Genomic DNA, 18,284 nt, shown 5'->3' with positions numbered 1-18,284 from the left:
GTCCTTGAATTTTTAGTGCTTTTTATTCAAACCTAGATACGTGCCTAGCTGGATTAGAAATAGTTATTTAGATTTTTTTTTCTAATGATGTTTTCTTTCTTGCATTTTTTCCCCTTTATTTTTTATGAAAACTTTTGACGGGAGAGATCATTTGGCGTTTTTATTTTTTCTTTTTTTTTTTTTACTATGACTGAAGATGATTCCGATTACGAATGATCGGAATCAGTCATAGGAATGTAGCCATCTTTAATCGGACGCTTTATTGCCTTCCTTTGGTGGTTTTTGTAAGTTACATTTACTTTATAGATGTTTGTAAATCAGTAAATAAATCAATGAGTTAGTACTGCCTCTTTCTATCATCCTAATAAAACGTTACAGAATGAACATGCAGCTGGGTTATTAACTTTTATTTTAATAGGAACTACCATCTTTTTCAGGTTTTACAGCTGATCGCAGAGCGTTCAAATATCTGCAAAAACTTGCATCTTCCAGCACAAAGTGGTAATAATGCTGTTCTAGAAAGAATGAATAGAGGCTACACTAGAGAATCTTACTTACAATTAGTTCAAAGGGTGTATGAAATAATTCCTGATGTGAATTTGTCAAGTGATTTCATTTGTGGTTTTTGTGGAGAAACAGAGGATGAATTTCAAGACACATTAACTCTTGTGGAAAAAGTACAATATCAAACTGCCTATATTTTCCCGTATAGTATGAGAGAGGTAAGATATTAAAATAATAGTTATTAGTTTCAAGATATTTCCTTATATTGACATTGCTGTACCTTGTTGTGGTCTTGGCTTAATGAGAAAACCCTAAATGTTACTCCTCCGTTCAATTTCTAGTGTGATTTATGCAACAATAAAACAAATCTTATTTCTACCATGACATTTATATCATTTTGTTTGAAGAGTATGTGACACAATTCCATTTTAACAATAAATTGAATGAGTGGTTAATAATCTAGGTGTAAATTGGTCCAATTGTTGAGAGTGGACGGGAGGGTCAGCAGATAATGAACGTCAAAAATCTTTGTTAATTTTCTGAAAGGTTCTTGAAATCTTGGAACTCCTTTTGGGATCAGATGTCTCCCATTTCTAGATCCACTCCTTATTGTCTCCTGAGAACAGGTTAACCTAGTGCATCCTTGCTTGATTGAATCCTGAAGTTTGTTTGATGTGGAGGGGGATTTTCCCCTTTTTGATCTCTTTCCAGTTTTCTAAAAAAAAAATTTCTATATGATTTGATTGGAGTAAAAAAAAAAAAAAAAAAAATTCTTCATAGTAATGAATGGTAAGTAAATAACGATCCTTGTCAATAGCGAAAATATAAGAGCCTTACTATTGATAACATTCAATCAATCAGCTTTTTTTGGTGATCCTAAATATTTATTTGTTTATTAGTAATTAGTGCAGTTATTAGTACACAAGATAGTTTGTATAATTATAGAAATTTCGGTAATTATAGAACTAAGGGGTAATTTCGGTAAAACTTTGCCGTCAACTTTTGCTTGCATTGTAAGAGTACCCAAGAGTTTATATATGAAGCCACTATAATCAGAAATGTTTCCCCCGAACGGGATGCTGGGGATCTCTATATATCCCTCCTGAACGGATACGTTTTTTGTTTTATTATGATTTTTTTTTGTTCAGGAATGATTGTATTTATCTAGTTGTCACTTCAAAAAGATTTAATTTTAGTACAGTTATAAATTATAAGGTGTCAAATATATTGGGTTTTTGTTATTCAAAGTTAAATTAAAAATATTGTATTAACAATTTTTATTTGATTTTCTTTAATCTTATTTTTAGTGTTTTACTTTGAACAAACTACTTCGATAATGCGTTACTTTTTATAAACACTTAGTCTAAAGGCATTAAATATTTTTGTGTTTGATAACCAAGTTCAAAACCGTTGATATTGTTAAAAATATCCGTCCAACGCTTCGGCATTGCTCAACGGAACTGAATGTTGGGAGTTTTTAACTTAGTTTTTGTAAGTGGGCCCTTGTTTTGTGTATTTTTTGTAATTACTTACTTTTTTCATTTTATATACTTTTACTTTAATTGACATACTTTTCCATTGCTTTTAGAAAACTGTTTGTCTCTAAGATTCCCTAAATAAAAGCAAAACAAGTTTTTTCAGCTGAAAGTAAGGAGCAACATTAAAACTTAAAACGAACAAAAATTATTACGTATGTGAAATGGATTGCCCACCTCCTCAACACTTCGCTCTTCACGCTAAAGTTTTTCGGCACCTAAATAACAGTTACTTATTGTTCTTATTAAACGACCCTTGTGTTTCAGGAGTCATTTTTAAAGAATTGGGACAAAATTTAAACTTTAGTGTTAAGAACGAGGTGTTGAGGAGGGGTGACCCCCCCTCATATACATAAAAAATTTTGTTCGTTTTAAGTTTCACTTTTGCTCCTTACTTTCAGTGGAAATAACTTTTTTTATTTATTTAATTTCTGATCGTTTTTTAAATAACACCAGGACACCTGGCTCCACCTCCACGGAAAAAAACCTCATTCCCAAAGAAATATTCTCTAGACAATTCAATTCTTGCGAAAATTTACCCCGGAAAATTACCCTTAACATCTCTACGCCTAAATTGAATCGGTAAAGAGAAAGCAAGACGTATAAAGAAAATGCATGTATTAATTCTGGCAAATTCACCCAGTGTCAAATTTTCCCTGAAAAGTTCATCCCCTGGAAACTTCCCTCTCCAGGGAAAATTCTCCCTGTGCAAAATCCTCCCAGCAGAAAATTCGTCCTCCCCTCCCCATCCGAAAAATGTATGCATACTTCCCAATAACAAATAAAACAATGGGAAAATTTTATGACTTTAAAACCTTTCCCCGGGGGCTCTAGGGGTCATTTTATCTCCAAAGACATAGTTATTGGGCCTTTCAACTATGTTGAATCAAAAAAATTATCTCAAAATTCTGATCGGACGATTTTGGGAAAAAAGGGGCGTAGGAGGGGGCCTAGTTGCTCTCAAATTTCGGTCACTTAAGAAGGGCACTAGAACTCTTCATTTACGTTGCAATGAGCCCTCTCCCGACGTTCTAGGCCAACTGGGTCGATACGATCACCCCTGGAAAACAAACAAATAAACACGAATCAATGTACTTTCTTCTTGCAAAAATTAAGAAATTCTACATTTTTGCAGATTTTAGCTTGAAACCCATACAATAGGATTTTTTGATACATGAATCTGATGGTGTGATTTTCGTTAAAATTTTATTACTTCAAGGGGGTCTTTTCCCCTTTTTTTGAAAATGAGACAAATTTTCTCAGGCTCGTAGCTTTTGATGGGTAAGACTAAACTTAATGAAACTTATATATTTGGAATCAGCATACGAGCCAAATCTTTTGATATATCTATTGGTATCAAATAGAGTTTCGGTTACTATTGAGCCCGGCCGCTTCTTACTTACAGTTCGTTACCACGAACTGTTTGATTACCCATCAAAATCCAAACAGAGATCATTAAAATATTGATCGTTTTTTTGCGTTGCCAAAAGTATTGTATTTATAAAACTTTACAGATTCATGAAATGTAATTAGACGAATAGAAAAGGTTTTTCAACTAAAGCAAGGAGCAAGTTTAAAACTTAAAACAAATATAAATAACTCTGTATGTAAGGGGGGCCGCCCCTTCTCAACACCTTGCTCATTAAACAAAAAGTTTTTAGTGCTTTGAAAAATCTTCTTTTTTTTTCAATTGCAAATATCCTTTAAAAATTTGGAAAAAGGTCAAACTTCACAGTAAAGAGTAAAGAGCTGAAGAAGAGAAGTCCCCTACATATAAAGAATAATCTGTTCAAGTATGTTTCAAATCTGATTCTTGCTTTCAGTTGAAAAGCTCTTTTTCTATTTAATTTCTGACTGTTTTCTAAATCATTCTCAGGCTTCACCAAAATAAAACTTGGGTACCTCTTCCTTAGTTCCTGGGTTGACTACTATTCAAATGTGTAAATCAATTATTTTACGTTGATTAGTACCGCCCTGGGTTTTAATAGGTGATATCAATTTTGGATAAAATTTGAATATACTTAAAAAATTACTATTTACTACTTACTACCAATCCTTGTTAATATTACTACTAAAGAATTTTGATTGGATGAAAAGGAGTATCATTGCTTGTATGGATTGAAATTCTGTGAGACTTTTGATCTTCTACATAACTAAAGCCATCACAACCTCTACAATGGGATTTTTTGTCGATAAATACATTACATACATTTTTAAAATAATTTAAAGTACTTCATATAAATAGAAAAAGAAAAATATTACCATATAAAATTGCTGAAAACTAAGCTCCTAGCAGTGCTTGCCACCGCAAAGAAATTTCCTGGCAAGGATGATGGTGACATGCCTTGCTTTTTCCACCTATGTGCTGGTAGATATGGGAATGTAACGTTTTAGCTGTATAGAGAAACATTTTAATTAATTCCTACTCCCACTCCACGTCTTTCAACATTTATCTTAAACCTCATGAAGATTAAGCGGTTTGTCCATTAAAATGTACTTTTTTTGGAATTTACCCTGTTCCCATCTAAACAATTACTCACCCCCACCCCCCCTCATTATAGCTGATACACAATTACAGATCACCAAACGTAGCCCAATTGCATTACAATTAAAGCGAATAAACTTAGTTGAATCCAGCGCTGTCACCGTGTGGCATTATTCTTTTGCAACTGAGGAGGCTAAAATATAGTTATTGATACTTTAAATCAATTAGCTTCTCAGAATTTTAAATTGATTGCAAATTCGTCCTCTTCTGGGTTAAAGTTGTAGTTTGGTGCCCTAAAATGGCAGAAAACAAGACATTCCCCTGGCCCAATCTGCACGGTCACTTAAAAAAAAGATCTAAATTTACGTTTCAATGACTTCTTTCCCAATGATCTTGGACCATTGGTTTGATACATTCATCCCTGGGAAAAAAATAAAACAAATAAACATGCATCGACGATGTTTCATCTGAAAAAAAGTGAAATTCCACATTTTGTAGATTGGAGCTTGAAACCTCTATACTAGGGTTCTCTGATATGCTGTATCTAATAAAGGGATTTTCACTAAGATCGCTTGCTTTTTTGGGGATGTTTCCCCTTTTTTTCAAAAATCAGGCTAAATATCTCAGATTTGTAGCTTTTGGAGCACAATAGTAAACTGAGATAATTTTCTATATTTAGAATCAGCATAAAAAGCCAATACTGCCGGTGTTGCAATTGTCATGACAATTCCATTTTTAATTTTGGTGAATATTGGTCCAAGTCACTTTTTCCTTCCAGTTTTTTTTATCACAAACTATTTGATAAGATTCTTTTGTGACAATTTTTTTTTTTTTTTTTAACCTGCTCATTTTATTTAGTTGAATAGGACAACAAAGAGAAAGAGGGTCAATTTGACAGCTGGATAATAAGTTTAAATTTTGTTTTCCTTTCGCTATTCTATTTTTTTTTTTTTTTTTTTTTTTAATGTCTTAATATATAAGGGATTTAAGTTCAGGGGGAGAATCGTCTTTTGGCTCCAGTCTTCATTCCCAGGCAATTCTGTCTCTCTTTAGAAGTGGAGTTAATCCATTTGTTTGTACCTGCCTGTGGCAGTGGTATCAGAACTCCTCAATCCGGATACGTTTACAAGAAACTGTTAGTAATCGTATTCGTGTGTGCCGTGGCGTTAAGTAGGGTTCTGTTCTTAGTCCGGCATTATTTAACAACTATTTGACTAGTCACTCGACAGATTCCACCATATTTGATTGAGCCATATATCGACGCAAGTCACTTGTCTTATACCGATGACAGTCTTCTCTTGGCTGATAATCTTGGGGCACTCCAGAATGCTATTGATGTTGTTTGCTCCGGACTGAAAGCAATCGATCTTTCAGTTGCTACTTCCAAAACAGAGTTTCTTGTCTTTGGACTAGAGATCGCCTCCAATGATAAAATCCAGGTTGATCCTGCCACAATCTCATCTTCCAGTTCACTTAGGTATTTAGGCCTTCCATTTGGAACTTCAATTAGAACCACTAGGCAGCTTATAATTGTTTCTTTTTAAGAGAAACTAAGAAATCTTATGGTCTTCTCGCCAGGGTGAAGGGCCAGTTGGGTAAGAGAACCCTTGGTCGGCTGTATAATGCGTTTTTTTAATCGAATGTGTTGTTTTTGACACCTTTTTGGAAATTCTTCTCTGTATCTGATAAAAATCAAATGTGATCGCTGTTCTTTAGGTTCTGCAAGTGTTTTCTTAGTATCCATTTGGACTCGTAATAGTTACATTTCACGAGGGTACGTTGTTTTTGAGATTTGTCAAAAAATGGACGAACTGTCACGTATATTTGCTGACTGCTGCAAGAGAATTATCGATTTTTCACTGACCTATCACCTCTCGTCATCTCTCGTATAGCTGTGACGAGAGTGTGTGTGGTTGCAGAATAAGTCTGCAAACCATGAATAGCATATAGGAACGTAAATTGAGGACAGTTGTCAAATACGATTCTGAGGCATGGGCGCTCCATACGACAGAGGAGAATTTGCTGGATATTTTCCAGAGAAATTATCTACGAATTGTTTTGGGTACCTGACTGACTGAATGTATCTCAAATAGTAAGCTATACGAAAAATTTGGGTCAATCTCGCTTTCTAGGGCTACAATGAGACAAAGGATGATATTGCTAGGACATAGTCTGCGGATGAAACGTGCCGGAATGGCCATCCCCCCTTTCCCCCTAAAAAAACTAATCTCCTGAAAATTTCTGCGAAAATATATATGTATATATATATATATATATATATATATATATATATATATATATATATATATATATATATATATATATATATATATATATATATATATATATATATATATATATATATATATTATTCGAAAGAAAAAAGTCACAACAGTGACTGTTTTTGACGCTTGTAGCTAGTAGCACAGCTCTCGTCATCAGCAGAAACACTAAAGTTTTAAAATGAAAACTAATATATTTATACAGAACAAAATAATTACTCCGGGTTCACTCACTAGATTTGTCTTACAGAGTTCAATAACTGGGGTCATCCAGAGTCTTAGTTGTAAATTTTCTCATTGATATTGCCTAAATGCAAGTTTAATTCTTAATGAAGGGGGCCAAATCTTTTTCATCTTCTAATTGCAAAAGGAATGTTTTTGAATTTATAGCTTCTACTTCATTGGTCACATCTCCCCTTATATATGATGTGTTTTCGATGTAATACCTTCATTTAGTGAATGACTTGTTAAACGGTTTTGGCTTGTTAAATTCACAAACAAATGAGTGGTTAGCTAGTGGTAAGACATTTGTAAATAAAATTTGTACTGGGACGGCAGGAACATCTTTTTATTCTGAAGAAAGCGGTGACATTTGGAGGGAAAGCCAATTGAAGAAAAATGTCCTAGCGTCGCAAGTTGTGAAATCTTATAATGTTTGACCCATGTTCTAGAGTATGGAGAAGATAATGGAAAAGGGGTTGATTCAGCAATATTTATGAAATGTGCAGAAGAGAGCGAGAGTGAGTGGGAAGAGCCGTATAGGTACTGGTCGACCTGTAGGCCTTAAACTGCTGGGGACAGGCAGCCAAGTGTCCGCACTTCCCACAACACAACAATAGAATTAAGTAATTGCATATACCCTTACACAAAATTTTCGAACTAGAACTGGATGCTGAAAAGTGTTTGAAAGTTAAAGTTGTCAAGAATTGTGCGTTTTTTTTTTGTTTTTTTTTTTGTCTATGCCTTTTTTGTTTTCTTTTCATTTTCTTATACTCCTCTTTAGTGCATTTTTGTTTTGTACAGAGGGTGACAATAAATTGTTATTATTATTTACATGGCTGTAAAAAAAGTCAAAACATGGTATCTATGCAGGCAGTATGATTTTTTAGTATCTCGACTCCTTCTGTAAACTAAGGCATAGGAAATTGCATAAAGACAAGTCTACATCTGTTGTAATCTACGGAAGCAATAAATCTTTCTATAATTTTGGTTTGAGTTTGATTTTCTTTTAAGATTAAATACATAATAATTAAATGCATTATTGATTAAATAAATTGATTTCTTTGCCAGGAATCCTTGTCGCTCAAAATTTATTGTATTTGATTTCATTTTGCATTCAATTTAACCGCTCTTTTTATTTAAGAGTTTTTTTCCTAAAAGTATTTAGAAATAAACTTATTCCTATGGAAAAAAATATCCTAAAATATATTCCCTATCACCCAACCACCACTGATATTTTGTCGTTTGCCCCCCGCCCCCCTGGAAAATTTCCTGCCGGCGCCCTTGCTAGATGGTATTCTAGCTTTGTCTAGTTTGGTGCAGGGAAGAAAAAAAAAAGTAAATGCGGTTGACTGTTCCGATTTTGTAGATTGAGTAATATAGTTGTAATCAATAAGGGGTTTGGTCCTAAAATGGCTCTTAACATGGTACTTGTATGATGGTAAGGCAACTAATCTTATTTAATACGCTATTGAAATTGAAAACTGGCAGGATCGACACAAGACACTAGGATAAGTAAAAGCGCTATGATTGATGTTAAAAGTTAGGATCCTCATATAGTAGTATTCAGGGTCAATTCCAATAACAGTATGATATGAAACACTAGAGTATAGAATTCAGTAATACAAAAGATGGGTGGAATGATTTTAGGAAAATTGTGGTCGTTGAGGAATGTTAGCTATATTATATAGGAGAAGACGTTGAGCTTGGTAGAAGCGAGAAGGGTGCCATGTGAGAAGTTCCTTCGTGATATATCTTACGAGAAAAGGAGGAAGGTATTCAATTGAGGATTTAGAAGATATGGAATGCGGCTATTGATAGAAATAGCTGAGGATCTGGAAGATACAGCTAGAGGGCATAATCATAGAATATTTTGCTGGCATGTAAAAAAAAAAGAGGAAGTAGTCAGTCTGGTCTTGTCCTAGTTAAAAATGGGAACGGTGTCTTAAGTTGTGAAAAAATATCAACTTTTTTTTCCAAACGAGTTGGAGTGAAGTTAGATATACTTAGTAAAAAGGAGTTAAAGACGGTGCTAAAAGCATTGAAATATGATAAGGATTCGAGTGCTTATAGTATCGCAAATGAGCTTGCGAAATATGATGACAGAGAACTCTGACAGAGTTAGAGGTACTATACTGTTATAATCAAGAAGTGTCTGAATCATCAGAACCCTGATTTTAGTCCTGATTTTAGTGATAATGAACAGCCATTTGATCTAGCTGATTGAAAAACTTAAGCGAAGGCTCTATCCTTGTATGGTTTACCAGATAAGCACATTAATGGAATTGGTACTATGTATGTGAGTGGTAAGAATAATACAGAGGAATCAGCTCATTCTAACAGTTATTTTTTACTCTGTATTTACGTATATTAAATTTATTTTTCGATTTGATTTATATTTGACAATGAAACATGGTGTGTTATGTGGATTTATTTGCCTTTTCACGTTTCCACTGAAATAATATTTTATTGTTCCCTATAAAGAACAATTGTTGCCAGATTGGTTATTGTTCAGTTATCTGGTCAAGGTTTTCTATTGATTTGCTTGCACGCATAATAATGGATCCTCAATGTCAGGTTAATGCCTATAATAGTTTGCCTTAACATTGCTAAAGGTTTCTTTTAAAGTGATTGTTGCTGAATAATGTTATTAATTTATTAATAATCGATATTACTGTTACTTAACTAACTATTTGATAATGTTTTAACATAATCTTTGATAATCTTCTAAAATAAAGAAAATGCTTGGAAATCTTCCTGCTGTGCATATTGGTTAATACGCAGCTGCTGTATGATTGAAGCAGAAGTCGGTTTTTGCTCTTTTAGACGTACCTTTCTTATTCATTAGGATGGATTCCAAATGTCAAATTAAAAGAAAAAAACTTATTCGAATTAAAAACAGCCGCAAAAAATCTGAAATTTCATCCTTATTGCACCCTACCTTTTTCTTTAATAGGAAGGTAGGTTTAAATTTTTTTTTTTTTTTATTAAAGCCTCGTCGTTTTTTTTATCTCTGCTTTTTTGTAAATAACTTTTTTTTTTACCCTTTCCTTTTTTAAAGAAAACCAAGGCTCACAGAAGGTTAGAGGACAATGTATCTCGTGACGTCAAAACGGCTCGTGTTGATCAGCTTGTCAGTGTATTCAGAGATGGCGCTGAAAAGTTAAATCAGAGTCGAATTGGGAGTGTTGAACTAGTCCTAATTGAAGGGGTGAGTGAATTATTAGTCTTAAATAAAATTTTTGCATTCAAATTTGAGTGGTGACAATAAAATATTCTTTTTTAAGCTAAATTTTTTGAATAAATACACTCAAAGTTTTTCATTTTGCTACTATTCACTCTTCTTACTGTCTAAAGAGAACAGCATAAAATACTGGCAGTAAGCCTTTGACCTGCAATTTATCAGTGTAATTTTACAAATCAAGGATATCCCAAAGGAAGAGCATTTTGAAAAGGGGAAAAGGCGTCACTAATTTTTATTGCACAGATGTCTTTTGAAAATTTTATAAATGTATTGAGAGGCAATACAATTTGCAGTTGGGATAGTTTTAGTTGTGCCTAACCTTAATAAAGCCTCAGATAAAAAAAATAAGAAATTTAAGAATAAACATTCATGGTTGTCACTGGGCTTACGCCGGGGTAGGGGGTCCTCTCACGCCCCTGATCAAAAATAGTAGACTATAAATAAAAATTTTATTTTTTATTTTGACCCTTATCTGAAAGAAAAATCATCCGATCCCTTTCCTCCCCTAAGAGTTTAAAATGTATGCATCTTATAATCATCACAATAGCAATGTTAAAGATGAGTTTAAAATAATTTGAATATTGAAATTAGATACATTGAAACTAATTATTCACTTCAAAAACAATGACCTGATCCTGTCCCCTAACCTCGTTACGTTGAAATGTCTCTGCTAAAATACTATAATATAGATAGGGGGGGGGGTTGGTTTATGCCATAATGATGAGATTATACAGGCTTGAGAAATTGAATTTTTAGAAAACTAAGGGAAATTTTACCTGAATTTCATGTTATTTTTCATGCTGGTTCCGATCATGATCTCCATTTTTTCTATCTCGTCAAGATTTTTTGAAACCTCTGTTGCCAGATTGTACAAATCTTTCTACATCAAATTATGGTGCAGTATTTTGAAAAAAAAACACCAACGTACTTTTTTGATTTGTTTTTAGTAAAATAACTTCCATAGAATAGTCGATTGACCAAGAGGAGAAAATGTAACGTACGTAACGTAACGTAAAGGAGAAAGTGGAAAGTTTGATACAAACTATAAATTGAAAAAACGAGTTCCTATTTAAGGGACTCCTTGTGCTTTGAATCGTATTTTTGTCTTTCTTCTCTTATATTAAGTCTCAGGTCTATCCTGTTTTAACCTCCAACAGTTGTCGCTAGTTGCATTCGTTTTCCGTTCTCCTTCATATTTATGCTTCCTGTCTTTGATATCTGAGAGGATCCTTTCATCCTCTTCTTCTCTGACTGATCCTACATTCTTTGGAGGAAAAAACATGGGAATGAAGAAAGTGTAATTTTAAACTGGGCTCCTCTTTTATTCAATTAACTTAAAAATATAATAAACATTAACCCCCAATGAAGAGAGCAGAGCTCGTAAAGTTAGGTATATAAATAGCAGGACATATACAAAAAAAATAATAGTACATCTCGTTACAATAATAATGGCAAAAATTAACTTGTTTAACCAAAAAACAACAAAAAAAAAACAAAAAAAAACATATGGCCGTCGTTTGCCCTACATAGTTGAGCGACCAAGCGCTAAATATTACTCTAAGATATCCACAACAGTTGCTTATAGTCAGAATCCTGGCTATTACCCGGAAATTTACTGATGGCATCTTTGAATACTACCCATGCTTCTTTTTTCTCTGTTCTCATGCTAGTCTAAAATTCTTGTACTGCATAAGCTAAGTTTGTCGATAACTGTGCCAGTGACGGTTCCCTCTTCCAACTCGTTTTCAAAAAAATCTGGAAACTTTTCCAACAGGTGTTTGAAAAATTCCCATCTTTTGCAAAACTCTCAAAAATCGCTTCATTTCGCCTAATTCTATCTACAGAGGTGGTAACAATACTTTTTTTTTTAATCAACTAAGCTGCTGTAACCACATTCTGGGTCGCTGGTTCAAAATTCCATTTTTCTCACCCATTCTTTTTTTTCATAATCCTCAGTCTTTTTATGACTTTTTCTTACTCAAAAATGAAGTATAAGAGTTTTGTATATCCGCCTTGAAGACCAAGAATCATGGAGTTTTTCTAATCACTGCAAATAGACCAGCCGTGGTCAGCATGACTGCAGTAGTAGTCATGTAGGAAACGTGTAGGTAGTGGTAGTGTCGGAAACATAAATTCATAGCATTCTTTCAATGGCCCCGATGATCCTAATTTTTACAGATGCATAATGGTGGCAGTGATTAAGAAAGGCAGCTCTACGGCTCCTTCCGCTGAATCTATAAACTGTCTCCATTTATCTTTGACGTAGGGTGTTCCAACATCCAACAACACCAGAACAATACACCAGTTTCCTCTTCATCAAAGTGATTAAACAGTTCCTTTTCTGGAATCTTCTTCTTATAAAGGAACTTCCTTTGGCCATTAAGCATTTTTTCTATCTGGAGTGCAAAAATTGAGTTGTTTCCTTCGAAAGGCCCAGATCCCAATTCACAGGTTTAACTGAAAGAAGGACTGAGGTGAGTGGGCTATCGTGACAAGTGTCAAATAGGAGCATTATGTAGGTTTTACCACAGTAGAACTATGGTAAAGAAGGGAGAGAAGAATTTTAGCAGCCCCCCGCCCCCACCCCCAAACAAAAGAAAAAAGGTAGCATTTCATAAATAAGTTAGTAAAATTGAGTGTCGCAAGAAAACGTAACGTGATAGAAAATGGATATCATTAGTGAAATTAGTGTAAAAAATGCATATTGTTTACCCATTGGTTTCCTTGCATTTTTTTCACCGAAAGCTTGTGCTTTTATTTGTTTACTCCTTTTTCAGGAGCAAAGGGACAACATTGTGCGGTTCGTGTGTACAAATTTACTTGTGTTTCTGAGCGAATTTAGTGTGAGAAAAGGGTTGTATTTGACATTTATATTCTACTCAGTTCGCTGACCAGTTTGTGTTGTATGTATGAGTGTTCTTTTCTTCACAAAAAAGGTGCATTTTTAACCGAAAGGCACGTGTTTAAATTTCTGGTCCCTGCGCAACGTTGCCAGATGGGATCGCCAAGTTGTTTTTTTTGCGTGCCGAATTTTGAAAACATAATGTGGTGGAAAAAATGGAGGTCTTTGGTGAGATTAGTGTCAAAAAATGCATATAGTTTAGCCATTAGGTTCCTTGTATTTTTATCATTGCAGGTAAGTGGTATTATTTACTTATCACCCTTATTTCCTTCAAATTTACTCAGAGGATAGGCTTTAGGTACTTCTGGTGTACTAACTTGTACTATATGCATGCACGGGTGAGACTGGATCCATGGTTTTCGAAGGGAAATCCCATCAGAAGAATCTCATCACTATGAGAATATAAAGAAAAAACTGCTCTTTATTTCGGGTGACATATGGGGGAAGGCCACTGGACCACATAGCACACTAAAAGTGAGTGGGTTTTGACTCAATTGGCTATGAGAAAAAAAAAATGCTCTTTATTTGGGACGACATTTGGGGGTGGGCAACTGGACCATAAAACACGCTATAGTGTTCAAAAATAAAAGGGAAGCCTGAAAACTACCAGGCATGGCATGGATCTATGCCCATTGACTTTCCTAACATCTATTTTGTTCATCCTGCTTTTTAGTTCAATAATTATCCACAATTTGCAGTTAAGAATTAAAAACAGAGTTGCTAATCTTGTTTGATTATGTAAGATAACAAAATTTTAGGATTATGTTAATTCCTAGCTTTATTGTTTAAACTTGATTGTTGTCCTCAATATTTTTGCCGTGTGCGTCATAAGCAAAATATTGTTTCATTAGCAAATAAAAGAAAGTAAAAAATATACTCAAGAAGTATTATGTCTGTATTTAATCTCTTACGTTCCATGTACATTTGTGAAATCGTAGGAATCGTTTTGAAATCGCTCTGCATGATTTAATATACCGTAAATAGTTAGCTGTTCGAAGAAGACCACAATCTCTATGAATTGCCGATAGCTTGATGTTCAATTTCTTGAGTGAAGCTTATATATACACATGAAGGAATGTATCTTAGAACTCATGAGCAATGAGTTTGATTTGTTGAAAAAAAAAAACTAGCTCAGTATAATATATACGTGATTCAGTGCACAAGAAAAGGGTTGAGAGCTCTTGTTGACTGGGGACCGCGCTCTGATGGATTGGCTGAGTTCTCTTTGTGAAAGGGTCTGCAAGGAATTATTGTCCAAATCCAAGATTTAGGACGTACCTTGTTATTTATCCTAATCGGCGTTATTTTACCTCGCATTCAGTTCGAATTTTTAGTCTTATTTGATGTGTTTATATTTTATTTACCATATTTTGCATTTTCCCATTATTTTTCTTTCTTTTTATGCCAATACGATAAATAATTATATACAAATCAAATAAAGCTATAAATAATCAAATAAAACTATTCCTAAGTTTTTGTGACCCCGATTTTCCTAACAATTTTTCCTTTCTTTCTGTGCAAGCCAACATAAAATGTTTTTTTTTGTCATTAGGAACTTAAAATGAAATTCATTGTTTTAAGCTTCTTAAAAGAATACAGAGCATTTGTTTTCTATCTATTGTCTGAGAACCTTATTTTGCACGCTATGGTTAACATGTATACATAATTATTATACTTTGTTTACTTGTGGCGCAAATATTATGTTTAGATTATTCAGTAGGGTTAGTCCTCTCATCGAAATGATCGGCACATCCGCTTTTCAGTTCTATTGTTTAGTCAAAGTTGAATATATCTTTGCATAAATTTGTTAAGGTATGCCTTATAAAAATAGAAGGAACCTTTATGTAACAGTGACGAAATATTGAAATAATGTAACGTGTTGAATAAGAGCTTAAGTAACTCATTTGAAGTACAAGTGAATTGGAGATGCGTAGTTTTGGACCCGTAGATTTATTATGCTCGTTTACCTTACATTTAGTCATAACTTACCTTCAGCCAATGATTACTTCTATGGTATTAATGTAGATTCTCCATTAATGTATACTCTCCCAAAGTCGGTTTCAGCGGCGCTATCTTCCAATTCAGGCACCAAAAAGATCCTAGTCGGTCACTGGTCATGGTCATATTTACGCTGTAATGTTAGTTTTTCAGTCGCCATTGTTTTATTCTACTGTCTAGCGGTTTTTAAGGCTACGTGAGGTAGACAGCTCCGTTGCGTCGTGCATGTATTCCTCAAAATTTAATTTTATTGTTTTTTTTTTTAATTTCTCTTGCTCCTAGTAGAATTTGTTTTGTTTTCTCACCTTATTGGTAACTTTCCCTCCCCTCCACAGAAAAAAATCTTGTGTACCTTGCTGTCTCTTAAATTCATCTCCTTTCTCTTCCCTAGCGCAGTAGCTACGACTGGCTCTCCTTTTCGTATTTGCACATCTAAACTGTTAACTCTCCGTAGCCATTGTGCAGTTTACAAATCGTTACTGTAAGTGAACAGCTTTCAATTGTAGAGAACATATCCTCTTGTTCGAATGGGTTTTATGCAGTTAAAAGGCATGGCTAATTGCTGAATTCTACTTCTATCTTTAGGTGATATTTGTTTGTAATCCTGAAAAAGGAATGAGCTTGTGACGGGCTCTTTGGTTTGTCTATGTTGGCTGTTAACTCAACATTTTTCGGACTTTCCATCATAGCAGCTATGATTTTGGTATTGATTCTTCTTGCAAGACCCCGTTACACTATCACTTTAAAGTCTAAATCTGACATGACCTGCCAAAATACAGTCGTCAGTCAGTAGACCTATATCAATTGGCCTTTTTGTGCATGTGTTCTGTGTGTTTACTCTAAAGAAGCAGCTTACCTTTCCAAAGGCAAAATGAATTTTTTTTCCTGAATGAATTTTTTTTCCTGGGAATGAATTTTTTTGTGGGGGAATGAATTTCCCAAAATGAATTTTTTCCTGTAAAATGATCCTGGGACTTATGACATTGCTGCGAGCTATAAAAACCAAAAAATTTATAACAATAAAGGGAAAAAGGTGCCCTTATTAGTCATCCCTGTAGAATACCTGACAGAGACTCTGAGGCAAGGCTTTATCCAGGAGAGGGGGTCCGAGTTTGACCCCCTCCCCGGGGGTCCGAGTTTGACCCCCTCCCCGTCCGAAAATTTTGGTACGCCCAAAATCGTAACAAAATGAATATCAACAAACTTTGATGTGTTTTTTAAAATTCCCTCGGAGTTTACCCTCCCCCCCCCGATCAAAACTCCCGGTTTGCTCTTGGTGTTGGGAGTCGGATGAAATTTACACTTAGGTGCAGCAAGAAGTAGATTCCAGATGGAAATGTATTGTTTTTACTAGGGGACTCTTAACATCTAGATTTTTATAGATAGGGATGAATGTTACCCTATATTAGGCTGACCGTTTTGTTGGCACAATACTACTATTATGACTAACAACTCGCTTGCAGCACCAAACCACCTGAGGCCAACACAGTTGTACACACTCCTTCTTGACTCCAATCTGTTCAAATCTTCACTCTTTACCCCTCCTAAGAAGTTCCGATCTCCTTTAAATCTTTCCCTATGGCCTCATTCCACCTGATTCGGGGACAGCCTACCTTTTGTTTAGCCTTGGATGGATGGCCGAAAAGAACAAAGTTTGTCAGTTTGTCATTCTACATGCGGCAAAATGAGTCACAATAACCAGGCACGTTAATCAATTCATAAACAATATGATATTTAATCTTAAATTGCCTATAAGTGGTAACACGACTAACCTTGTTGACTGTGCTATTCAAGTGTATATAGAGCACTATGGTCTGTAAGTATTTCTATTGAGGCTAGAAGTAAAGATCACCATGGAGCAGTTTCCAGAGTTAGTTTATTTCTGAAATCTAGGAAGGATAGCTATTTAATAGGTAGTTATGACGTTGATAAACCCCAGAATGAAAATTTGCGAGGAATATTCTAAGGAAAGTTTAAATCAAAATCGGTGAGTGTTGAATTTAGTACATAGAAGATAGATGGAAAGATATTAACAAAACAGAGAGCGAAGTGGTAGGATATATTTTAATGGGAAAAATTAGAAAAGTAGCTTGGAATGCTGGCAGAAAAACCTGAGGCTTGGTAGAAAAGAGAAGGGGATTTTGTAATCCCCTAAAAATGATTCTATTTTTTTAGGTTAACAAAAATAAAGAGGCTTCAGGTCATGACTGTATGGTCAATGAATTTTTGAAATATAATGGTAACGAAGTTAAAGGTATGGTACAGAAAATTACGAGCAGTATTTTGGGTAAAGGGGCAGCACCTCGCGGGTTTTAAGAAACCTTAAAATTAAGCTCTTTTTGTAAGAAAGAAGATTAAAAAGAATGTAGAAATAAGAGAGGCAAAAGGTCGATTTCGATTGGAAGTAAATTGCTTGGGATGCACATACTTATTAGACTGAGAGATATTGTAGATATGGTTTTAAGATAATGGAAAGGGAGGACCCGCAGACAAAATTTTCACGCTTAAGTTAATAATTGTAAAGTGTGAATCATAAGACCTCTTCGATTAATCCTAGGTTTTACTGATTACGAACAGGCATGTGATTCATAAAATAAAAAAATCTTATTGATGATCGTAACCTTGCTTCATACCCAAAGTACATTAAAAGGATTATTGTCAGTTGCGAGATGACATTGCTGCGGTGGTGGTAAGAAGTGGTTTGTCAAGCAGGGCTCTGTTTTGTTTTTTGTTTTTTTACACGGAAATGGTTGTTGGAGAACAAGGTATTGAATAGGGGGTAACACCCTCCTAGACTGAAGTTACGCACGTGTTTGAGAATGCTAGATTAAAATGTTGGTGAGACTAAGAAATTTTAGGAGGTTCTGAGGGTTCAGGGCGTCGGGATAAGTCTAAAAATTAATATAAAGATGACTAAGTTCTTTACATTAGGCTCTAAAAAGGATACAGAATAATAATAGATAACAAGACAATTGACAGCTTAACATACCTGTTATAAGAATGGGGGATGGGGAAAGATTTAAATGTATGATAGCCAAGGTGTTTCTTCTTTTTTTTTCCTTTTTTTTTGCATTTGAAAAATATTTCAACCATAATAGGATGAGTTTCTAATAAC

General features: G+C 34.5%; 1 protein-coding gene across 1 annotated transcript in view; it reads left to right on the top strand.

Moving 5' to 3' along the window:
• Positions 1-18,284, top strand: part of LOC148956705 (CDK5RAP1-like protein) — a 76,830-nt gene that overhangs the window by 28,295 nt on the left and 30,251 nt on the right. Inside the window, exons 7-8 of the mRNA XM_089096115.1 lie at positions 438-722; positions 10,087-10,236. Of these exons, the coding sequence (XP_088952241.1) occupies positions 438-722; positions 10,087-10,236 (435 nt within the window). The remainder of the gene's footprint in view (positions 1-437; positions 723-10,086; positions 10,237-18,284) is intronic.

This window comes from Artemia sp. Qi Xiang Cuo, chromosome 1 (genome assembly GCF_049724085.1).
Source record: "Artemia sp. Qi Xiang Cuo chromosome 1, ASM4972408v1, whole genome shotgun sequence".
Taxonomy (NCBI): Eukaryota; Metazoa; Arthropoda; class Branchiopoda; order Anostraca; family Artemiidae; genus Artemia; species Artemia sp. Qi Xiang Cuo.
Note: the sequence above shows the minus strand (reverse complement) of the source record. Positions and strands in the feature narration are given on the sequence as shown.